This window comes from Maniola hyperantus, chromosome 15, assembly GCF_902806685.2.
Source record: "Maniola hyperantus chromosome 15, iAphHyp1.2, whole genome shotgun sequence".
In the NCBI taxonomy this organism is placed as follows: Eukaryota; Metazoa; Arthropoda; class Insecta; order Lepidoptera; family Nymphalidae; genus Maniola; species Maniola hyperantus.
Genome location: NC_048550.1, coordinates 6,504,023 through 6,529,326, shown reverse-complemented (window position 1 = coordinate 6,529,326; position 25,304 = coordinate 6,504,023). Strand labels below are relative to the sequence as shown.

Sequence of the window (25,304 nt, the reverse complement as noted above, 5' to 3'; positions counted from 1 at the left end):
TAAAGGTAGATGCAGGAACGTTTGCTTTCTCATTCGCACTAAAAAGAGAGCACAGATAAAGTTACATACAAGAAGTTGCAAAACAAACTTTGAGAATTCGTGGCGTAATTGTATTTCTCATGAGTTATTTACTTGTTTTCACATAAAAAACGTTTAATACAAATATTGTTGATCGGTTAATACAAATATTGACCTACTAAACAATGGTAATAAAATTGTCGTGTTATTCATCGTTCTACGGCTCAGAACAAGGACTATAGCGAGTATATACTCTTTGGTTAGAGTTTGTGCTCTGTGATTAAGTGACAAAAAAGCAAAAAAGCTAGGACCCAGAGCCATTAAGCCAGTTGAAAAAAAGTAATTTTTAAAAACTGAATTTCCGAATTTCCTGAATTTCAAAAATTTATGGATATCACAGATTACTTCATTTATTAATTTATTGTACTAACCTAAATCGTTCGTAACTTATGAAAAGAGCTTCGTATACCTAGTGACTTAATCTAAGCGATGGTATTGGGTTCTTTACAGAGTTGGCTTTCGAAAGCGCCAAACTATACAATATTCAGAGTAAATAGGTTAACGAAGTTTGATTGTACTAATTTGCAAAAATACTTAGAGGCAGTAAGTGGAAAAATTATCAATAAGTACCTACTATAACATGTTTTTACATAAATCATTTACCTATAGAATTACTAGTATTTCAAACGCACATTTTATAAATGTAGCTATCAAAGTTCTGTTGTTAGTTATAGTCTGTATTTTTTAGCAAAGCAAAACTCTTAACAGTCAAGTTATACCGAAGATAACTTTTGTAAAGCCTGACTGTATTGTTATCGAGTCATGGCCTACGGACATTGCTGTAGAGAGAAGTGGAAATGAAGTTATAGTTGATTCTATGTGTGCAGCTGCAGTGTTGAGGGGTGCACATGTTTATGCACCTGGAGTACTTGGACTTGCCCCTAGTAGGTATATAAAATATATAATTATTGTAAATGATGGTGTGTTGATAATCAGTACCCATATTATAAATTTGAAAGTGTGATTGTTTGTTGGTTTGTCCTTCAATCACGTTGCAACGAACCAACGGATCGATGTGATTTTTGCATGGGTATAGTTAAAGACCTGGAGAATGACATAGGCTACTTTTTGTCCCAGGAAATCAAAGAGTTCCCACAGGATTTTTAAAAACCTAAATCCACACGTACACAATCACGAGCATGAGCTAGTAATAAGTATTTGGCAATGACATCACTGCAGATAAATAACTTTATGCATAACCTTTCATTTCAAAGAAATCCTTGGTATTAAGTTAATTTTTTAGAGCACCCCTATAGTCTACATAAGTACATCCCATTATGACAAGTATATTCCTCACGCCTCACACCTTCCTCAGGTTGACTGGGAGATAAAGTTTTCTTGCCTCAAGTCCACATTTTGTGTGCTTGGTAGTTGTGCAATGAAGTTTTTATTATTATTCTGATACAAGTTAGCCCTTGACTGTGATCTCACTTGATAGTAAGTGAAGATGCAGTCTTAAGATAAAAGCGGGCAAACTTGGAAGGAGTCATGCCAGTTTCATTAAAAACTCATACCCCTGATTGGTCTATACACAGCATCATACCAGAACGCTATATTGCTTGATGGCACAACTTTAGTGGTAGGGTGGTAACTAGCCCCCGCTGAAGCCAACCACCAGACCAGACCAGAGACAATTTAGAAAATATAAATTCCCAAATTACCCCTGCCAGGAATCCAACCAGGGACCGCCCACTGATAAGACCACTGCGCTTACCACTGTGCCATGGAGGTTGTCAAAAAAGTATATTAAATAAAAAGTTTCAAATAATACTTCAACCATAGATTAATTATTGGTCTCGCACTTCAACCTTAATACGGTATTTGACAACTAGTCAAATCAACTTTTTATCAAATGTCAAAACGCACACTTAGTATGCGATATTCTATGAAATACTGGAATGTGACGTCACATCATAATGAGGTACTTTTTAGTTTAATCGATAATTTAAAATGGTTATTACACTTAAAACTGACAAAGGACGTAGATATTACGTATTTTGGAAGACCCTCTATTTAATAATCACTGAGAAAAAAATTATTTTTGATGTAGTCAAATACATAGGTACCCAATTTATCATTATGGTTTTAATTAGACTGCCTACTTATTTTAGGCTGCCAACTGGATGAGAAGGTTGACATTTATGCTGATTTGGATGGTCAATGTAAGAGAGGTCTGAAAGTGCAATATGATGGACACAAACAGTATGTTGGAACTGGGCAGTTAAAAATGTTACGTTATGAACTGTTTGACAATGGAATACAAGCAAAGTAAGAATTTTATTACCAAGTAAATAGATAGTTATATATTACAATTACAGTACAATAATAATATATTAGTGATAATAATAACTATTATTTTAAAAATAATAATTATTATTATTTTAAAAATAATAATTATTATTATTTTTATTTTAAAATTTGTTACCTATTTTGAATAAATTATTTGAATTTGAATAAGTATTTTGATCACCAACATAGAAAATTACTGACATAGAAGACATATCCCAGAGAAATAACAAGCTGAAGTGGCAGTGAGTAAGCCATGTTGGTTGTTGCTGATGGTTGTTGGTCTAGATTCTAGAATCTAGAACTAAATGGGTTCTGAAGTAGATGCCACAACTGGTTTTTTTTTAGTAAGAAACATGCTTAAAACAATGCCAACCCTGCTTATAGTGCCAAAATTATTGTATTACCATAAATTAAATAATTACCATAAATGCTTGTATGGTGCTATAGCTACCTAGCCACACAAACATTCATCATCTAAATAATACAAAAGGAAAAGGTGGCTGACTGACTGATCTATCAATGCACAGCTCAAACTACTGGACGGATCAGGCTGAAATTTAGCATTGCAGATAGCTATTATGGCATAGGCATCCGCTATAGATTTTTGAAAATTTAACCCCTAAGGGGGTGAAATAGAGTTTGAAATTTGTGTAGTCCACGCGGACGAAGTCGCGAGCATAAGCTATTTATTATAAAAAGAAAATCATGACAAATGGCTGTTTAAGTATTAAAATTGCATTGTTATAGTTTAACTGTTGGTATAAAATGCAAAGTTATTAAGGTACACAGCTTCATATCAAATGCACAATTATTCCTGGTTGTCCCCAAATTCAAAAGGGACAAACAGGAAGTCCCCTCGTAGGGATAGACGGGAAACATTTCAGATCGCCTATCGCGTCACATTATATCATACTATAAGCACAGTTGTTATAGGTAGTAGTTAACCATGGTAGCTGGAAGTCCCTACAAGAGACCTAGGTCCAGCAGTGGACGTCTAACCGTTGATGATGATGATGATGATGCATGTCTATAATGAATATTATTATAATTTCAGTGGTATAGCAATACATACACTGCTCCCTGCATCAAGACTGCCTGTGATCAATGAGACTGTATGCCCTAAGGGACAATTACTACTGCAGAATTTTCCATCAATTGTGGCCGGATGGGTTGTAGATGCTAAGCCATACGAGCATATTTTGGATATGTGTGCTGCTCCAGGAAATAAAACCACTCATCTGGCTGAAATGTCCGACAACAAAGTAGGTAACTAATAACTATGCAATATTTATGGCAGTTTTATGTTCTATATTAAAGTAGTGCTGTGATAGCCTAGTGGTTAGGATAGGATGTCCGCCTTCTTATCGGATTTCCGTCATTCGCCGTCATTTTGTTGCCAGCAATTGCAACCCACTGCTGATGATTTTACAAAAAAAAAACTATTTATCGTCGTACAACTGGGTAATACTTATTACTCATAGAATAGTAATTTGAATTGATTGGGACTATGTACGTACAAGCTTATGCTCGCGACTCCGTCCGCGTGGACTACATAAAATTCAAACCTCTATTTCCCCCCCTTAAAGTTTGAATTTTCCTACGTCACAATAGCTATCTGCATGCCAAATTTCAGCCCGATCCGTCCAGTAGTTTGAGCTGTGCGTTAATAGATCAGGCAGTCAGTCAGTCATCTTTTTCTCTTATATATTTAGATTATGCATTTTTTATTACAGGCATGTATCATAGCAATCGACAAAACTGAACAAAAAGTAGCCAAGATAAAGCAATCCTGTGAAATACAAGGTGTTTCTTGTGTCAATGCATATGTTTATGATTCGAGAAAATGCCATTCAGATGGTGTTGCTGATATAAAATATCCACCATTTCCTTCTAATACTTTTGATAAAGTTCTTTTGGATGCCCCATGTAGTGGTTTAGGGCAGAGACCGCAACTAAGTGATTGTAAAATGACTCAGAAAATGTTACAATCCTACAAATTTGTTCAAAGACAATTGTTTGATGCGGTAAGTATGAACTATAATTATAGATATAGGTTCTTCCGGCTATAGTCACGTATTTAGTCAACGTAAGCCCGACTAGTTTCGAACCCTAACGGGGTCTGTATCGCAGGACGCGTCGCGGATGAAGACTGCGAGCCCGGCCTGCAGTGAGTTAACCTAAATTTGGGTGGTTAACTATAATTAATTAATAAAAACCGCATCGACTCGCGCATCGAGGGTTCTGTGCTACAGTAGTATTTTTTCGACATTTTGCACGATAAATCAAAATGTTATTTTTATGCCTAAAAATAAATAATAATCTTTTTTAGTATGCACAGGTAAAGCTTTTCATATGATCCCCTACTTGGGTATCTATCTTACTTTGAAAGTTGAAAATACTAATTATTTAAAATTATACCAACATAATTTTTTTTGTGAAACACCAATTCACGGTTTTCGGATTTTTCCGTTCACGTGTGCTATAAGACCTACCTACCTGCCAAATTTCATAACTCTAGGTCAACGGGAAGTACTCTATAAGTTTCTTGACAGACATGACCGACAGATGGACAGACAAACAACAAAGTGATCCTGTAAGGGTTCCTTTTTTCCTTTTGAGGTACGGAACCCTAAAAATTGTGAATCGTCGTCGTCGCCCGGCCCGTAGTCCGGTAAAAATATGTATTGCGAACGTAGCATCACAGCAGCAAACAAGTTAGGTTTGATAGTTGCACTTCATCAAACTAGATGGCACCACGAGACGTTAACATCATGCTGCAACCTACGTTAGTCTCCACGTTAAATATAAGTCACAGATAAAGGTCCGATGTGTATTCCATGTGACGAAGTCGAGCATTTTATATGCTGCTAACTGACTGACTTATATCAACAAATTTTTGAAATAGGTCTTTGAGACCTAATAAATAGTTAAATAATAAATACTATGAAATTGTTATGATAATTAGTACCTACGTATTTTATGTACTTATTTAATTATTATATTTTATACATAATCAATTTAAATGGAATAATTGATTTTTAGGCTGTACAAGTATTAAAGTTGGGTGGCAAATTAGTATACAGCACATGCACTGTAACAGTAGATGAAAATGAAGGCATGGTTGCATGGGTGTTGGAAAAGTTCCCATGCTTGCAACTTATACCCGCAGAGCCATATTATGGAGGACCAGGTTTACCGAACGTTGGTCTATCAGATGAACAAAGGTAAATATTTACCAAGTATAGTCCGCGACAGGTTAAGATGGCTATCGGGGTATGAGGCGGGGGGATGCCCCGCACATCACCCGCGCTCGCCCGCACCGGGATAGTGCGGGGCGTTTCCTCCCCGATTGCCGTCTCAACCTGTCGCGTACTATAATTGCCTTAGCGATGGCAATTGTTCTAAGCAAGCAGCCGTATCTGCAGAGAATATAGTAGATTTCATAAATTGTTGATTTTAACCTTTCCAAGCTTATTACTTATTAACTTATTAACTTATTATTTATTGATCAAACAGAGGTACAATTATACATACTTTACTTACGAGAACTAATACATACTTATACATAAATACAAAGCCAATTTGTAAAGTAGGTAGGTATACAGAAAAATCGGCTGTCCCTAAGCTAGGTATGTGTGTTTTAGGCAACAGCACTCGCCTTAAAATTGATGCTTCATTTTATATTCAAAAGAAAAGGAATCTGCATGTAAGGTAGATATTATAAAATTTAACATGTTTACTATAACTATTAGAACTATAACTATTTGTCTGCGTGTATGTGTGAGAGTATGTGTGTGTGTGTGACTATGTGTGTGTGTGTGTGTGTGTGTGTGTGTATTATATATTTATTTTGTAAATAATAATGTATATTTTGATAATATATTTGATATATATTATATGTATTATATTAAAATTTCCAACAGCTTTTCAGTCTCCGAACATGTTCGTGTAAGCAACCATTCTTTAACTTTTTTTTGCATTCGTTTTTATTTGAGGGATAAATATTTAAGGCTTTATTAATTTCATTATAAATTCTATTACTAATGAGATAGTATTGTCTCCCTGCAAGTTTACTTTTATGTCTACCCGTTTTAAATATTAGATCCATTCATCTCTTTTCTAGGTTTGTATCGAAATTTAGGGAATTATGTTTACGTATTATAATTTGTAGTAAATAGAGCTGGCGAACCGTAAGAACCTTGCAATCTCTATATAGATCTATTGTGGGGATTCTAAAGGGTCTGTTTGTCATAACTTTTAAAATAGCTCTTTGTGCTCTCTCTAGCTGTAACAGCAATGTTTTATTGCTACCTCCCCAGACCGATATGCAGTACATGAGTAGCGATTTTACTATTGCAGAATATACCATAAAAATAGTACACTTATTTGCTGACGACCTAAGATTTTTAAATATATATATCAATTTCCTTATTTTTGATGTCAAATTAGATATGTGCAATTTCCAAGACAAAGTATTATCTATTAGTAGTCCAAGATATTTTATATTAGTTGCATATTCCACAACAGGGCATGAACAAAATGAGTTCTTAACAAAAGAATTGCATGTATGCGCTTTCAGTACGCATTTATCGGTGGAAGGTTGAGAGGTAGCTGAGGGTGAAAAAGTAAGGAATTTAGTTTTATTAATATTTAAGCTAAGCAAATTAGACGTCAACCAAACTGATACCTTTTTTAAGGCAATCTCGGCATTTTCGAATGCTTTTTTCCACGTATTGCCTGTAATTAATAAAACGGTATCATCTGCATAAGTTATAATTTTGCAGTTCGGAATAGACAGGCGACAGAGATTGTTTATGTAGATAAGGAATAGCGTAGGGCCCAAAATGCTTCCCTGAGGAACACCATAGGAAAGTGGCATGTCGTCGCTAAGGTATTCATTTACCTTAACTTGCTACTCTCAGTTAGTTTCGCCCCCAGGCCTCGTAGAGCATATAAAGCCGTCGGTCCTGCGCCTGATCTCTCTCCGGTCGTGTCGGATTTCCGTCCCATTGGGCTAGGATATTTAGGGAATAGGGATTTCACCCGTGTGTCTTTCACAAGTGCACTATAATATCTCCCGCGCAGTTGGAGATTGACTGCCGTGGCCGAAATTCGGTTGGTACATTTAATAGTATGAATTTTGTGTTTATAGGATCATGGTGCAACGATTTTGGCCGGAGGAAGATCCATTACGGAAAGTACAAGATTTGTCCAAAAATACCATAGGTTTTTTTATAGCTGCATTTATAAAAATCAATTATCTAAAACCGAATGTGTAATCAAGATGTTATAGATACATATTATTTTATTATACTCTTGTATTATTTAGAAATCTTCCTATCGCATACCATGTCGAACTAAAATCTAAATAGAATTTTATAACATAATTTCCCCTGTTTTTTTTGGCGATAAAAGCTACTTTTGGGGTTGGCCACTTTTTAGTAAAAGGATGGCAGAAAGGTTGTGCTTGTTGAGTCACACTATATTTGGATTTTGGATCAAATTAAAAACATGACTACTATCGTTTCACTTTATTTCAAGTAAATTAAAAATGTAAAATTATTGTAAATAAACTTTCCATTAAATTAAAAACCCTTACACCTATAATAATAAATATATGAATCTCGGCAAGATCACAATTATTCGATCATTTGTACATATGGATCACAAATATATTTGTACATTTCTTATTCAAGGAATAAGTTCTACGCATGCACGATAACATGAGACCTGGACAAGTGACGTCACATTACAGAATACTGAGCATAAAAATAAGCCAGGCTTTAAAATACTGGTTAAATATTCGTAATATTACTTCCACTTTATACAGTTACTGTAATATTAATATACCGATAATTGTTTTAATGTAAAAACCTGTGATAGCCTAGTGGTTAGGACATCCGCCTTCTAGGTCGAGGGTTGGATCCCGGGCACGCAACTTTTCAGAGTTACGTGCGTTTTAAGTAATTAAATATCACTTTCATTAACGGTAAAGGAAAACATCGCCAAGAAACCTACACGCCTGAGAGTTCTGCGTAATGTTCTCAAAGGTGTGTGCAGTCTACCAATTTGCACATGGCTAGCACAGATTATGGCCAAAACTGTTTTTCTGAGAGGAGACCCGTGCTCTGTAGTGAGCCGGCGATAACATGATCATGATGAAGGTATCACATTGAAAATTACCGTTACGAGTTATAATATTTGGTATAATGCGTAAAAAATGACTGTCAAAAGTCGGATTTTAGTTCTTATTGTAAAAGCAAACCGTACTTTAAACATGACAGTTGACCCATAGAGTTAAAATGGCGTGTCAGGAGTAATTTTTTACGTACTATAAGCTTATCAAGCCTTACCATAAATGTACTGAAAACGATTAAAAAAATACGTTGTTTGCAGCACACCACGGATGCATGTGGGGTGGATCGTACGAAGTGAAGCGAGCGGGAAATCCAGGACTCGTGTTATTTTGCTTGCATAATATTTACTGGCACTTCTATCACATAAAAAAGCTTACCAATACCAATAGCAAGTTTAAAAAATCTCAAAGCAACAATATACTTATGGACTAAGAGCCAGCGCGTGCCAGACCTTTGGTATTTTAGAAAAGCTGAAAGTTTCTCTGCGTATGGTCCCCAAACACTGGAAGGAACGTTTGTTTGGATCATAGTGGCTTTGGGAGATAACGGATAATAAAGGTGTAAAAAATCTGTCAAATTATAAAGTCACTTAGTGTCTAGCAATGCATGACGTGATTTCTAATACTATTCTGAAGAAAATATATATAAAAAAATTACTTTATATTTTGACCTATACACTTTTATTACCTGTTATCTTCCAAAGCCACCATATCACCATATCATGGTGATACAAACAAACGTTCCTCCTAGTGGTGAGGACAATACGCAGAGAAACTTTCAGCTTTTATAAAATAACGAAGGTCTGGCACGCGCTGGCTATTACTTAATAACCTAAAAAGAATAATGAGATTATTAATAATAATAATCAATTAATCCTCTCAACGCGCACCCAAACTCCACTCTCTGCTGTCAGCAAAAACGCTTTTCTGTTGAATTTAATAGGTACTTCAGTTTTGGAGCACATGGAAAATTTATAGTTTCGTACAAGTGTGACGATCGTCGCTTTAACGATGACCATAGCGAATCGAGCACCTGAAATTATGATAAATAAATAAAGAATTAGATCAACATTAATGAGAGATTGCTGTAACTTTTTTTTAAAATAAAAACTAGCTTATGCTCGCGACTTCGTCCGCGTGGACTACACAAATTTCAAACCCCTATTTCACCCCCTTAGGGGTTGAATTTTCAAAAATCCTTTCTTAGTGGATGCCTACGTCATAATAGCTATGTGCATGCCAAATTTCAGCCCGATCCGTCCAGCAGGCCGATTGCGAATCGACTGCATCTATCATTTAATGACAGCATCAATGTCAAAATATGGTTTTCCTATCACGGTTCGGTGAGACAGTCCACAAAGGATAGATGTGGACAAAAAAATGATTTGACAGTTCATTTACACTATCGATAAAATTTATTGTATGAAAAATGCTATTGCGGACGCGTTTTGAAGTTTGATGTCATATAAGAACCTCGACAAATGTTACGTCAAATGAGGTTTTCATTGAAACAACTCGAGAGGTGTTTTTATCAGTGACATAAGCTATCCGCAAATCGTTTTACTACTCATATTAATTAAAATAAAGTTATGAAAGGGATTAAAAAAGGCTATAGTAATTCTTCTGCTAGATAAGAAATCAATTATTAATTTTAGAAGCTAGTATAATAGTATAAAAGTATTTTTAGATTAATGTAAGTCTCATAAGTACTTTTAAAAGAATATGTGATGACTCTTTCATTAGTAGGTTTGATGCACAGAGTACATTAAATATAGAGGTATACTAACACTGAGAAATGAGAATCACAGAGTACTTTTTACACGCACCTATAACTTCTTGGAGAACAGTTATGTGCATTTTAACTAAATAATTAAATATCATTGCTTTAACGGTGATGGAAAACATCGTGTGGAAACCTGCATGCCTGAGAGTTCTCCAAAATGTTATCGAAGGTGTGTGAAGTGAAGTCTACCAATCCGCATTTGGCCAGCATGGTAGACTATGGCCAAAACTCTTCTCACACTCAAGAGAACCGTACTCTATAGTGAGCCAGCGACAAGCTGAACATAATAGTATATCTTTGACTCCTTTGAGAACAATATGGAGAACTCTCAGGCATGCAGATTTCCTCATGATATTTCCTTCACCGCTAAATCAAGTTAAGTATAATTAATTGTTTAAAACGCACATAACTCTTAGAGATGCGTACCTAGAATTGAACCCCCAACCTTCAATTATTCAGAGGTGGACATCCTAACCACTAGGCTCTTCGGGGAACTTGTCCAAAAGTCAAATCATTTTCTGATTTAATTGATTTAGCTTTAGAAATTACTTTGGAATTTAAATTATTTAGGCAAATAAAACAACAGTTTGATGATTTTTTATGTATTCTTTTATTAAAGTAGATTAGATTCTGACATTTTAATTATATCACCATCTGCTTCTTATAAATCTAATCTGGCACCGTTCATTATTTTATTTGTCTCTGCACGGGGTCCAAGAGCTCGAGTTCACAACATATCCCAATCCATATCTTTGTCAGGATGAAGAAATGAATGCAGCACTGTATCACCTTTGCCTGAAAAAAAATTATGATAACTGAGTAAGTGACCACTGACTGTGTTGCTTAATCTATACCACTAGGCACTACCAGCTTCTGTTTAGGTATGACGTTGTCTGCGAAGACTTTAGAATCAGTGTATATGGTATCTTTGTTACTAATTTAGCTAATCCAAATTGTTTCTTTAAATATTTGTGGTGCGAAGGAGTAAGAAACATCCAAACTTTCATATGAAGAGCAACGTTTTAGGCAGCTCTAGATACATAAGGAAACATACTCGAGAAAGCACTTGTAGTGTGGAGGTACTTACTATGAAGTCATAACCACCAGTAGCAATGGACTCAATTTGTATAATAGGTACTTTATGAAACGCTGTTAAAACTCCTCTAACTTTTCGGAGTTTAATACCATTGTAACAACTAAATATCACTTGCTTAGCTGTGAAGGAAAAGGAAGATCGTGAGGAAACCCGCATGAGAGCCTTTACTTGTATTGAATGATAACGTTTGTTAACTTACGAGTTCTAACTTCCAAGCAGCCACAGTCCGTCAATAAGGGTCCCAATACTTAGGCAAATCAGTGCCCAGGCATTTGCGTATAAGTTCAGTGAGAAAAACTAAGTCTCCGGAGTCCGAGGAGCAAGCAAAGTTGCAGAATTAATCACAAAAAACAAACGGGTAAACTAAGGAAAAACAACAAAAAATTGTACTCTGTGGTCTGGGGTTCTAAATAGTTAGGTACCACAGACTAACTACTTATTTGTAATAAGTAACGTAGCCAAATTTAGGAGACTGTTATGTCCATGTAAATTGCTAGATTACCAAGTGATTACCATAGATATTCGATTTAGTCGGGTTATAAATAGGTCCGTGCTACCAATACGTCATCAAAATGTCGATAATGACCAATTGCGATATAGTGCATTAGTCGTCCGCGATAGCAAATTTATCAACTGTAACGATCACGATTCTTAAGGATATTTCTATTGAGATGTCACATGTCAGTTTACGGCAATCGGCCTGCAGTAGTTTGCGCTGTGCGTTGTCAGTCAGTCAGCCACCTTATCCTTTTATATGTTTAGCTAACGAGCAAGCGGGTCACCTGATGTTAATTGATTACCGCCGCTCAGGCATGAACATTTGCAGCACCAGAGGAATCGCCAATGCGTTGCCGGCCTTTCAGGAGTTTGTTTCAACATAATTGCTTTCGCGCTCGCGACTGCAATTATGCGCGCTGCGTGGATTTCGGTTTTTAAAACGCACGTGGGAGCTCTTTTATTTTCCGGGATAAAAAAAGCCTATATTCTTCCCCGGGATGCAAGCTATCTCTGTACCAAATAGATGATGACTGTGGTTTTTTTAGTGTGGATTTAGGTTTTTAGGTAGGTAGAATCCCATGGGAACTCTTTATTTTCCAGGACGAAATTCCGGGGGCATATGACCTTCCCCAAGATGCAAGCTATCTCTGTATCAAATTTCGTTAAAATCGGTTAAATAGATAGGTCGTGAAAAGCTACTAAACAGGTATCAAAAGGTAATATTCTTGGTAATAATAAGGTTCTTTAACTGTAAAAGGGTACTTTCGCATTCTTAATATTAGCATGGATTAAACAGGCATCCCTCCGCATATGGCTAATTTTCTTTCATTTCATTTCATTTCATTTATTTTTCAACAAAAAAATTGACAACAATATTGGTTTTTTCTCAAGCTAATCGGTGCTGACAGGTCAGTATTATGGCATTACTATGAAACGTCCCTGACAGAGTGACAGAGTCACGGCCATGCCAGAGTGAGGAAACTCTCGGTTTGATCCTGAATCGACGAATGTCAAATATTGGCCAGGTGATAATGATGGTGACGTAAAATCAAAGAAAAATAGGGCTGCCTGAGTCAAATGTACTAACATTTGAAGCCTGCTAGTGACATCAAAGCCTTGATTAGATCAAGTCTCTTAGTAAGTATAAAATTGAACTATCAATTAAATTGGTATAGTATAGTGAGAACTGGTGTAATGTGTCTGATAACATTCATTCTTATCATTGTTTGTTGAAACTACATAATATAATATAGTGCAATTCCATTGTTTAAACTAAAGAGCAGATTACATTTGTCAATATTGAAATAAAATGCTCGATATGATTTACAAAGTGGAACCGCAGATGCAGTACTTAATTAAAATAAATAATATTCACATTATATTGTAATTCGCAACAGATTGAAAAGAAGTCAATGAACAGAAAGTTGTAAGCACATATACTCTAAAAATAATGTGTTCGCGCATCGTTCATCATTGAGTTGAAACTTTTACAGTTGTCGGCGTACGTGAAAGTTTTTGACATAGGTACCATCAACGTACCGTAGATGGTGCACGAGTGTACACCGGAGTGTGCTAAGGAACTGCTCTAGTTCCCCCCTCTCCATTTTACTATTGGATCCTGAGGCACCGTAAATGCACCTCTACATTATCGAAATGCCATAGACTCGTGTGTGAAAGTTAAAAGTTTAAGGGTTTCTGGTAGGGGTTGCAACGATACTAAGTGTCTAGCAATGCAATAACGTGGTTTCTAATACAATTGATGAAAAAAATAGGTTTTAAACTTTAACGTAAGATTTTTACACCATTGTGACCTGTTATCTCCCAAAGTCACCATGATCCAAACTTCATAGTCGCTGATCGTTCCTCCCTGTGTTGGCGACAATACACAGATAAACTTTCAGATTTTATAAAATAACGAACGTCTGGCACGCGCTGGCTCTTAGTTCATTCGTGCTTCCGTTTTCCGACATTTACAATATTGGGACCTTCAAAAGAAGAGTGAATAGGCAGTTCTAGGCAGGCGCGCTCCACCTTAGGCTGCATCATTCACCCATTTGGCGTGATTGCAGTCAATGGCATGCCTATTTAGCTAAAAAAGATTAGAGTAATAATTGCATAACATTCCAGGTACTAGCTAGTAGGAATTCCATAAAAATTGCGCCAAGTTAATGAAAACCATAATATAATCTACAACTTACCAATACAGTTCCTAGGACCAGCGCCAAACGCCAAAAACAAATGGGAGGGTATGTCATTTTTTCCCTCACGCAAAAATCTTTCTGCCTTGAATTGTTCCGGTTCATGGTATATATCGGGGTCCATGTGAATACCGTACGCTGGTATTGCGACGAAATCTCCCTCTTTAAGGTGTACAGATGTTCCAGGCAAAGTGTATGCTTTTGTACATTTTCTATCGATCCTAGCCACAGGGGGATACATTCGGAGAGTTTCTAAAAGTGAAATTATTCAATTGTATAATTCTTTTGGATGCTCGACGAAAGCGCAATGTCTATCATTCATGTATTTCAAACTAGTTGATGCCCGCGATTTCGTCAGCGTGGAAAAATTCTTACTTTTTCCAAGATAAAAGTATCCTATGTCTGTCAACACAATGCAAGCCTCCGAGATCTCTGTGATAAATTGGTAATGCCCACGGAACAGAAAAAACAGTGGAAGTGCTAAGTAGGCGTGGCACGCGTGCCACAATAGGCTACTTGACAATTTTTTTAAGTTGGTCTTAAATGGTTAATATTTGTCCTATTATATCAAAAAAATTAACACTATATTTTTTTGCGCCCTAAAAACCGTAAAACTTTAATTTAAAAAAATATAGTGTTAATTTTTTTGATATAATAGGACAAATATTAACCATTTAAGACCAACTTAAAAAAATTGTCAAGTAGCCTATTAAGCGTAGTTACGTAAAACTGATCCCAGTCGCGTTCTAACATCGCGTGGAGTTGGTAGTCTCGCGACAAATTCATATTGCCCTAGCAATGTTACTGTTCCGTTTTGGAGTGTAAAAATGATAGTAGGAGAAAAAATCTTAAAAATGGAGGTGTTTCGTATCATCGGTAAGTACGATTTTCATTGTTTTCTATAAAATCTTAATTTATTTCAATTTACTAATATTTAATAGAACGGTTAGTCAAAATCAACCTTAAACAATTAAGATAAAGTTTATTTTGGATTGATTCTATTCCGAAAGTACTTCGCTCCGTGTTCGCTACTCAAGTAGTGATGTGGCCAAGTCGAATATTGAATTTATCGATTGATATCGATACAAGGATATAAATAAATAGTAACGCAATAATTATAATTTATTAATGAGTGAGACGTTGCATTGATCACTAAATAGACATCAGTAGTTCCTCTAACCTTCATTTAAAATATTTTTAGGTTTCCCAAAGATGCAAGCATCAAAGAGAAATGGATAGATGCAACGGGTAGAGTTAATTGGATGCCAACCAAATCAAGCATGATATGCTCTGAACATTTTTTTAGAAGTCGATTTTATAATATCATATAAAGGATATAGATATACGAAACCTACTGCGCTTCCATCAATGAAAATCGTTAAGTTTTTTAATCAAGTAAGTAACCTTGTTTTATTTTATTACTTTTAGGAAGTATTGAAAATACTTGATATTATAATACAAAACAACACCACCTCTTAGTTATATTTTATTTTTGTATGAAGATTGACTGACTAAATATCAAATTTAATTCATAAACACACTAATTAATTTTTCTCCTATTCATTTTTATGTAGGTACTAGATGATGCCCGCGACTTCGTCCGCGTGGATTTAGGTTTTTAAAAATCCTGTGGGAACTTTTCAACTTTCCGGGATAAAAAGTAGCCTGTGTCCTTTCCCGGGATGCAAGCTATCGCTGTACCAAATTTCATCAAAAACGGTTGAACGGTTGAGCCGTGAAAAGCTAGCAGACAGACAGACAGACAGACACACTTTCGCATTTATAATATTAGTACGGATTTATTCTCAAAATTTAATTTTGGTTTCAGCCACAAAATGATAAATGTGGTCACTCCAGGATCTTCAAAAAGACAAAGTGATTCGGAGATTCCTGCGTCTAATCACGTTACCGATTTGATGAAGGCAATAGTCGAAAAATATATACATAAATGTTCGCATACACCGTTTATTAAAATTAAAAATAAGACTTTCGAAACGCCAGTTTCTTAACAAATATGTTTTATTTCAAGGGCAATAAATAAAATTTAACTATTTTCATACGTTGCAGTATTTATTGTGCATACTTGTAAAAGGCATGCGTACATACCAGCACTTTTATTCAATTTTATAATTACCTTTTTAATTTTATTTTTGCGAATGAACAAAATAACGAGTATCTATCGATATCGATAGGTAATTCATTGAGCTACGCGGTGCGGCCTTAGCTGAGGAGGAAAAAAAATCGACCGATCACGCAAATGTCAACCATATGTTTGACGTACTTAAGTTTATAATTGCTACCACTTAGAATACCGCCATCTATGGTCAAGTAGCGGAATTAATTGGACAATTGAATCTAGTGTGACGTGAGTGTGACTATAGCTCGTAAATACGTTCTTCCGCTAAAGCAAAATAAATCTTATTTCTAAGCGTCAGGGTTTGTTTCCAAATCTGTGACGTAGGCTAGTTTTGACTAAACTTAAACGACAAATCAAATGATTTGTTTCTTTGTAGTGCAATATATGACTATCGGTATATTTGTATGAGTTAGGCGACAGCGGTTCCTATAGTAATTTTGGTGAATTGCACTTCCACTGTTCTTTCTGTTCCGTGGTAATGCCCATAATTTTGTCCACGTCGAATTAGTTTTTTTTAATCCCGTGAGAACTTTAATTTTCCAGAATATGCTCTGCCCAATATCCCACTACTAAAAAAGCAGGAAAAACAAGCATTATACACCACCACACAACAAATCTTCTAGAATAGTCACTCCGAAACCGGAGCATCCTCACAGATGTAGACTCTAAAATAAAATGCACAATTTCCTTGATATCAAAGTCCGATCTGTTGCTCCAATACGGCGTGATTCAATAACAAACCAACTCACTTTCGTATTTATTTAAACTTTGAAACTGAAATCCATTTTTAAAACCGATTGTGGCTTTTATTTTATTACCTGTTACAAACGCATCAAGATAATCCAGCTGTACAAGATGGTCATAGCAAAAATCTTCCCCCTTCGTAATCTCCTCTATGTGGTCTCTTAATTTATTTTGAATTTCGGGTTGTATAGCCATCTGGTAAATAGCGAAGGACAGTAACGTGCTGGTCGTCTCGAAGCCGGCTATAAGAAAGATCAGCGCTTGCGCATCTACCGTGTCGTCGTCCAAATCTGAAAAGGATTTGTATAAATGTAAAATTCTTAAGGATCTAGAACACGTTGGCTCAACTTATTAGGACAACCGCGTTGGTTGTTTACACTTGGCTTATTTTGTCCTAGTATATTGGCCCAGATCCGGAATGTATCCGGATCACGATATGGGCATATTATACAAGCGTGCTACATAAGGTGATCCAAACGAGTTACGTATTTTTTGTGTCGATTCAAAGCGTCCCACCGAGCGTACCGGGAATTAAAATTGACACTTTATGTCGAATGGCCTTTGTGTTGGCCGTAGACGGAGCACTATGTTGACAGATGTTTCATCACTAACATTTTGTTTCGAGTACCCTCATATGTTCATCGCTGCAATCAGCGCCATTAAAGCGATGATCAAGTTGCTTCAAAAACAGGTCGGTAAATAAAGTTACGCGATAGAGAAGCATTTTCTATGCTTCAGTCCTGTGCGAACTGAATATCGCTTAATTTGCGTGGTAACAAGAGTTACCTACTATTTATTTAAACGTCTTTGCGGAGAGACCCTTCTGTACATTAAACTAAAATCTCTGAACTAACTAAATTAAACTTACGTCTTTCATTTTTGGTGTTAGCGATATCTTCTTTCTCTGTTACCGAAGCATCAATCAAAAGTTGAAGAAAATCATTTCTTCTGCAAAGAACAATATTTTTGATGTCAAAAATTTTCAAAATACAAGTTACTTACAAATAAATTAAAAAAAACACATCAAAGGGTGATTTTAACATTATTTGACAGCAATCACTGAAGAGAGAGAAATACATTGATACAGAAAGGTATTATTAAAGGGGGGGGGGGAGGTAACAAGGTGCGTGCTTATTACATGTTTAGCTGATTTTCATATCACTTACCTAGTTCCTGTTGATACCCTTTCAGATCTGGTCTTCCGCAATATTGAAGCGAGTTTTTTATTTGCTTCATAATTAAAAAATGATATATTAATATATTTCAACAGTGAAGGAGCAAACAACAAAATTGAAAACATCAACAGCCTTTTGGACACAGACATCTTATTGAAGTCCATCGCAATCTAAAACAAAATTGAAATCAGTTTTCGTCGCATTGCATAAAATCATAAGCGGTGATAGCCTAGTGGTTAAGACGTCTGCTTTCTTTTTGGGAGGTCGAGGGTTTGAGTTTTCCCGGGGGCACACACCACTAACTTTTCGGAGTTATGTGCGGTTTTAAAACAATTAAATATTCGTTCCTATGCCTGAGAGTTCTCCATGTTCTCAAAGGTGTGTGAAGTCTGCCAATCCGCTGGGGCCAGCGTGGCAGACTCTGCCCTAAACCCTTCTCACTCTGAGGAAAGACCCAGCTCAGTAGTGGGCCGGTAATGGGTTGATCATGATGATGATGACAAAATCATAGTAATAATATTTATTTCATAAATATAGCTCGGTATGCATACTATTGGTATGTTGTCATAACATTGGATTATTATTTGATAACTATAGTATGCGACAGGTCGAGAAGACAATCGGGGAGGGACGCCCCGCACACCAGCACAGTCCCCGCGCTAATCCGGTGCAGGCGAGCGCGGGTGTACAGGGCATTCTCCCGCCTCATACCCCCATTGCCATCTGAACCTGTCGCGGACTATAGGTACTCTGTTTCTCTAAGATCAATAAGGAAGGATGCATATTGCATAACAAAGGATGACTGCACACCTTGGACATTCTAAAAACCAGAACACAGGATGTTCATAACAACAAGCAATGGTTACCTTTTTGAATTCAGCATTTTCATCTTTGAGGCTATCAGTGCTGATGCCAAATGCACAGACACCTGTGATTTCCAATGTCAGGTGGACCATCATATCTTTTATCTCAACATCAGAATTATCTTAAACAATAAGAATAATTGCCTCATAGGTATTTTTAACACTAAACGGATTTCTTAGATTTTTATGAATACAAAAAATGAATATCATTAAAGCACGGTTTATCCAGAAGCAACGAGGTACAGGCTACAGACACTTCATCTTCGCCAGCCTATAGTCCGCGGTAGAGATGGTAGTCGAGGAGGGAACGCCCCGCCGCACACCCACACAGCCCCCGCGCTAACCCGGTGCGGGCGAGCGTGGGTGACGTGCGAGAGGGAGTGCGAGACGTCCCACCGCCTCATACCCCGATTGCCATCTCGACCTGTCGCGTACTATAGTTATACTGTTTTCCCATGGTGCGTAATTGTGCGGATTATTAAGCACGGCTGACCACGGACAACCGCGCACAAGGCTCGGACGACGACGACGTGTCTGCGCCACTGTGGGAAGCCGGTATTCAATGAAAATTAAAACCAGATGGCATAACTTCGCCTACTAACACCATCGAAATTAATGTATAGTCCAAAACAGGTCAAGATGGCAATCGGGGTATGAGGCGGGGAACGCCCCGCACACCCGCAAGTCACCCGCACCGAGTTAGCACCGGAGCTGTGCGGATGTACGGGGTGTTCCCTCCCCGATTGCCATCTCGACCTGTCGAGTACTATAGTACACTTGTGGGATTGTGCGTGTGCCATGTCCACTACTTCTGCATAAATTAGTGGCATTCTAAATGCAGATAATAGTTAGCAATTTAGGTACTACTTTAATTTAGGGCCAATACTTACTATATTTGTCTAAGAAATTAACTAATTGGCTTGTACATTCCTGAATTAAAGGAAACATATTTTTTAAGCGGGCTGAACTGAAAGCTGGTGTCACCAAACTGCGTACTGCTTTCCATTCTGAACCCTAGAACATTCAAAATAATTTAAATGCAATGAAATATAATAATCTTAATAAATAAATTATACACTGGTCAACAAAATCAACATGCAGCTTACTGGGTCAAGAAACTTGTAATTTTGCATGTAGGTTTCTCTAAATGTGAACGCACACTTATCCGAGCAGAACGCGTCGAACGAAACGAATTTTAGAATTCTGTATATAAAATCGCATGAAACCTTGCACACTTCTCTGCGTTGAATCGTCCGAATACGCAAGAACCCCAGAAATCCTAGACGAATTCGACTCCGGGAACCGCTGGATCCAGGCGGCGCAAGACCGTGGCGTGTGGAAGTCCCTACAAGAGACCTATGTCCAGCAGTGGACATAGGTGGGCATTGGTTGATGATGATGATGATGAATTATTATTATTAATGCCAGAAACTAAACTTACTAATAACCTAACTTGCTAATAACATCCACTAAAACCCATCACACATCAGCAACATAATTAAGAGATAAGTATATCATAAGAGTTAAATATTAAACTTAAATAAAATAATCACCCTGTACCAGAATTTAAAATACCATACATGAAGTAGTACACACTGTAGTAGTTTACAACATCCATTGCTATGCGGATGACAGTACGGGTGATGCCCTGTACAAAGGACATACACAGCTTTCTCGCGCAGTGCTGGAGGAGTGTAGAGCCAAACTTGTGTCTGACATAGAAACCTGCCTAGGTAAAGTGTCAGAATGGGGCGCACAAAACCTAGTGCAATTTAACCCAACTAAAACACAGGTTTGCGCGTTTTCCGCCAAGAAGTCCCCTTTTACACTGCCTCTTCTCTTTCAGAGCACTCCCCTCACACCTTCCAACAGCATTGGGATCCTTGGAGTCCACATTTCGAGCGAGGTTCAATTCCGCGATCATTTGGAAAGCAAGGCCAAATTAGCCTCCAAAAAGCTTGGGGTGCTCAACAGAGCAAAGCGGTACTTCGCGCCCGAGCATAGGCTCCTACTCTATAAGGCGCAAGTCCGCCCTCACATGGAGTACTGCTCCCACCTTTGGGCTGGAGCACCCCAGTACCAACTCCTTCCATTTGATCGGATCCAAAGGCGGGCTGTTCGACTTGTGGACGATCCCAAACTAACCGCCTCGTTGGAAAGCCTGGAGCACCGCAGAGACGTTAGCTCTCTATGCGTGTTCTATCGCCTGTATAATGGGGAGTGCTCTGAAGAGCTTTTTGACCTCATTCCACCCTCTTTTTTCTACAACCGCACCGCGCGCCACCGTAAGGAATTTCACCCTCACCATCTGGGTGTCTGGTGCACTTCGACCGTCCGCTGCGCCAGATCCTTCTTTCCACGCACGTGCAAGCTGTGGAACCAACTCCCATCGGCGGTGTTCCCACTAGATTATAACATGGGGTTATTCAAGGGGCGGACCAACAAATTCCTAAAGGGCCGGCAACGCATCGGCGGCTCCTCTGGTGCTGCAAATGTTCATGGGCGGCGGTAATCACTTGACATCGGGTGACCCGCCTGCTCGCTTGCTCGCTATATCTATTAAAAAAAAAAAAAAAAAAAAAAAAAAAAAACACACCCTAACTAGGTACTCCGCTTTGCGGTAACGAACTTTTTACTTGCCTACCTACATTTATTTATAATTATTTTAATAATTGCGTTTTTACCTACTAAATATAAGTTTTAAAATATTGTACATTTGGTTCAATGTTGTTAGATTATAAGTATTGTTATTTAGCTTTTAATAAGATATGTGTGACGTGTAGATACCAAATGTTAACGGCTTCGGTATACGGAAAAACTAAAGCTTCGAGTTTATGATTATACCTGAATTTGTGTAACCTGTAAATATTTTTTCTTAAATAAATATTTTTTTTATTAATAATAATAATTATTAACAATTATTGTACTTCAAAAGTGTATTGATGAAGTATGTATATTCTAAAATAGTATTTTTATAGAAAAGATAAATTCTTACCCTTAAGTGTAGAATAGACCGATTGATGTATTTAGGTTCATTGGTTGGAAGGATAGCCCTATCAATAAAATGGTCAGAGTCACGAATTGTTATTGCTTTGATTAGGTCAGAGTCAAGGATGTACAAAACTGGCCTTCTCCCTTCGAAGATACCTACAACAATTACCATTTTTAGGCACACATTTATTTTGAAGTGTTACTCCACCTCAATTACTTGCTCACATTGTGCACTTACCAAGATCAAACAGACTGTTATTGCAGGGTAGTAGTCATAAATTCTTATCCATTATATCACTAAAAATGTGCATAATTTGGGATAATGGGGTAAAATAGATTTTAAAAGTACCATTAATAATTCATTTATTCATAAAACCTGTTATATGAAGGGGAGAAGGGCCAAGGGTGTTAAGTTTTGGCTAAGGCTTGCTTTTTCGTCCCTTGCAATGCAATTTGAATCCCAGATTATTGGCTTTTAAGTTACTGGGCACAGGTTGTTTCGGCAGTGGAGCATACAGCTTACCTACTCCATCTTCGTTACCACCTCTGTTTTGCTTCATTCTACTCCGTATGTTTGTTATAATCAGAATCTCCTTCACACGTTTCTAGCTTTGCAATTTATAAAAATACTAGAGGTAAGACAGACAAGACTGTGGTAGCCCTGAGATTTCATTCTAGGTCACATAAAGTCACATTCAGTCTTCATTGTATAACTTTATACTTATTGAAACTTTTCATATCTCCGGCAATTAAAGTTGATGTTGTAGATGCCGCATAGACCTTCTGGAGATTCAAACCCAGAAATACTTAACTTCTAAAATCCATACTTCCATACTAATATTATAAATGCGAAAGTGTGTCTGTCTGTCTGTCTGCTGGCTTTTCACGGCTCAACCGTTCAACCGATTTTGACGAAATTTGGTACAGAGATAGTTTGCATCCCGGGGAAGGACATAGGTTACTTTTTATCCCGGCAAATTAAAGAGTTCCCACGGGATTTTCAAAAACCTAAATCCACGCGGACGAAGTCGCGGGCATCATCTAGTAACAAATAATTAGTAAAAATAATATTTACCTATTTAAACTTACCCCCAAATGGTTGTCCTTTAAAATATTTGTAAGTATCTAATTGAAACATGATAAAAGACTTTTTACCAATTAATCTCACTAAAATATTCCCAAAAAAAATTGTTGGCTTCAAATATTTTATCCTACGTTTTTCAAAATAATCAAACGTATTTGTATAATGAAAATAAACGAAGAATACCAAACTGAAAAATAGTAACAGCTTCCATTCTTCTAAAAGAAAACTCAGCAATTTGTTTAATCCACTATAGTAATTATTGGTATCCATGTTTATAAAAGATTGTAAAAGATTATGAGACATTAGTTCACAGAATACATTTACTTGCATGAGTTAACTAAGTTGTATTATTAATGAAAAAAACTGTTAGAACGACCACACAGACCACAGCCCACAGAGTACTTTGTAAATACCAGGCCCTGTCAACTGAGGGCCATAAAAGATGCATCAGTCCATTTCTTTCGCACTTTCTATTCCTCTTTCGAAATCCACAGGACTATCTCGCTCCACTCACACAGTATTAAAGGCACATGTACATACAGCACACTATGATATTTTTTGCTCAAATCTTATTGGTCGGTGATTAAATCCAATCGGCTTTCATTACATAGAATTTCGAAATAAAAACATGTCGGTTTTGAGAGATTTTATAACCTAACCTAAAACACTCAATTTTTCTCCTTAATCCATTGCGAGAGTTTAAACCTTGAAGTGTGCTGCAGTTATAACAGGATATTCGTTTTATATTTCTATTTTCAGTTTTTTATGTTTTTGTTTTAATTGAGAGATATAGTGGATGTGCTCTTTAAACTTGCCTGCCTAATTTAGGCTTAGTAATAATTGTTAGTGTTTCTAAATACCTAGTATCCTTTTTATCTGATATGAGGCAGTGTAGTGTACCTAAGTGTAAAAGCACCCTACATTTACACGCCGTACTTTTTACCGACACAACTAGATGGAAAGCATGGTTGATTAACTGTACATATTTGCGTAAGTACTCCCTTAGGCAATTAAAAAATGTCAGGATTTGCGAATCCCATTTCTTACCTCGGTATATCGTAAATAATAGATTGACAAAAGATTCAATTCCCACGCTGAATTTGCATATTACACAGTCTTCTAAAAACCCTGGTATAGTACATTTTAAAATTGACAAATTTCTAGAGATATCCCCTTTACAGACTGGTAAACCCCTCGATGTTAACATAGTCGATATCCCATCGACTTCACAAACAGACAAACAAAGTAGGAATGAGCAAGCTTCTGTTATTTCAAGTCCTATAGATTTAGTAAATCCCTTGCCAAATATCCCGATTCCTGACAAACAGAAGTCACCAGATTTAATTCAGCACTCTATTTTAGAGCCAACAACTTCTATTACTCATTACTCTCAACCACTGAGTCATAAATATATCATATATATGATGTCCCACATTTACTCAAATGTTTCCACAATAATTTTCAGAAGAAGGACTTGCTCATCGGGAGTCAGCGTGCTCAGTGGGACTACATCGAGAAGCTGTTTGCTGTTGATGGTGTGGCAGGTGTTGGATGGTCTACCAAATTAACAGACAAGCATGTGAAACCAAATTGATATGACAAGTTGAAGGCAAGTAACTGAACATTTGTTTTGTAACAATAGCTTTGTGATAATGTCCTTGCCATGGAAAAAATCCAATAAAACTATGGTGCGCAGACCTTAGTTATTGGTACTAAAACTTCTTGTTTTCGTGGTGTCTATGTTATCACGTTTTTGAAAGCACTGTCTCTGAAACTATGGGTTGTAGACCTTGTTGTTGGTCAATTTTAAGTTTCAGCGTACAAAAATCTCATCACGTGATCACATAGACACCATAAAAACAAGAAGTACCAATAACCAGGGTCGGCGCCCAATAGTGACGAAGATAATTATGAGCATACTAGGTGATGCCAGCGACTGCGTGGATTTTCATTTTTCAAAATCCCGCGGGAACTCTTTGATTTTCCGGGATAAAAAGCAGCCTATATGTTAATTCAGGGTATAATCTATCTCCATTCCAAATTTCATCCAAATCCGTTCAGCTGTTTTTGTGTGATTGAGTAACAAACATCCAAACATCCACACTTTCACATCCATACTAATATTATAAATGTGAAAGTGTGTCTGTCTGTCTGTCTGCTAGCTTTTCACGGCGCAACCGTTCAACCGATTTGACGAAATTCGGTACAGAGATAGCTTGCATCCCGGGGAAG

At 37.0% G+C, this 25,304-nt stretch overlaps 3 protein-coding genes across 7 annotated transcripts in view; 2 read left to right on the top strand and 1 right to left on the bottom strand.

Moving 5' to 3' along the window:
- Positions 1-25,304, top strand: part of LOC117989156 (NADH dehydrogenase [ubiquinone] 1 alpha subcomplex subunit 6-like) — a 131,124-nt gene that overhangs the window by 90,872 nt on the left and 14,948 nt on the right. The window lies entirely within an intron of this gene.
- LOC117989153 (tRNA (cytosine(72)-C(5))-methyltransferase NSUN6) lies at positions 360-12,571 on the top strand. Of its 5 annotated transcripts, XM_069503428.1 has the most exons (8): positions 361-621; positions 767-962; positions 2,190-2,346; positions 3,422-3,629; positions 4,101-4,391; positions 5,410-5,591; positions 6,947-6,992; positions 7,520-7,678. In XM_069503428.1, the coding sequence occupies exons 1-7, from the start codon at positions 508-510 to the stop codon at positions 6,969-6,971; spliced, it is 1,173 nt and encodes a 390-aa protein (XP_069359529.1). In that variant the 5' UTR covers positions 361-507; the 3' UTR covers positions 6,972-6,992; positions 7,520-7,678. The 5 variants fall into 5 exon arrangements, with proteins under 5 accessions (XP_069359528.1, XP_069359529.1, XP_034832357.1 ...); XM_069503427.1 differs by lacking the exons at positions 6,947-6,992; positions 7,520-7,678 and adding an exon at positions 12,481-12,571 and having other exon boundaries at positions 360-621; XM_034976466.2 differs by lacking the exon at positions 6,947-6,992.
- LOC117989029 (cytochrome P450 9e2-like) lies at positions 7,884-23,446 on the bottom strand. Its single transcript, XM_034976331.2, has 9 exons — positions 23,078-23,446; positions 21,993-22,144; positions 19,888-20,011; positions 19,001-19,119; positions 18,126-18,304; positions 17,828-17,907; positions 17,034-17,249; positions 14,079-14,330; positions 7,884-9,536 (listed from the first exon to the last, which is right to left on the bottom strand). Exons 1-9 carry the CDS (start codon positions 23,400-23,402, stop codon positions 9,370-9,372), a joined length of 1,614 nt encoding a protein of 537 aa, XP_034832222.2. The 5' UTR covers positions 23,403-23,446; the 3' UTR covers positions 7,884-9,369.

What these genes read in the sequence shown, in the direction of transcription:
- LOC117989153 (XM_034976466.2), top strand. Translation starts at nt 508, where the DNA reads ATGGTATTGGGTTCTTTACAGAGTTGGCTTTCGAAAGCGCCAAACTAT. An exon ending in AGTACTTGGACTTGCCCCTA is followed by an intron (nt 963 to 2,189) that starts GTAGGTATATAA and finishes TACTTATTTTAG; the next exon opens with GCTGCCAACTGGATGAGAAG. An exon ending in GGTCTATCAGATGAACAAAG is followed by an intron (nt 5,592 to 7,519) that starts GTAAATATTTAC and finishes TTGTGTTTATAG; the next exon opens with GATCATGGTGCAACGATTTT.
- LOC117989029 (XM_034976331.2), bottom strand. Translation starts at nt 23,402, where the DNA reads ATGCAAGTAAATGTATTCTGTGAACTAATGTCTCATAATCTTTTACAA. An exon ending in TAAAGGACAACCATTTGGGG is followed by an intron (nt 22,145 to 23,077) that starts GTAAGTTTAAAT and finishes TAATTGTTGTAG; the next exon opens with GTATCTTCGAAGGGAGAAGG. An exon ending in GGTCTATTCTACACTTAAGG is followed by an intron (nt 20,012 to 21,992) that starts GTAAGAATTTAT and finishes TGAATGTTCTAG; the next exon opens with GGTTCAGAATGGAAAGCAGT.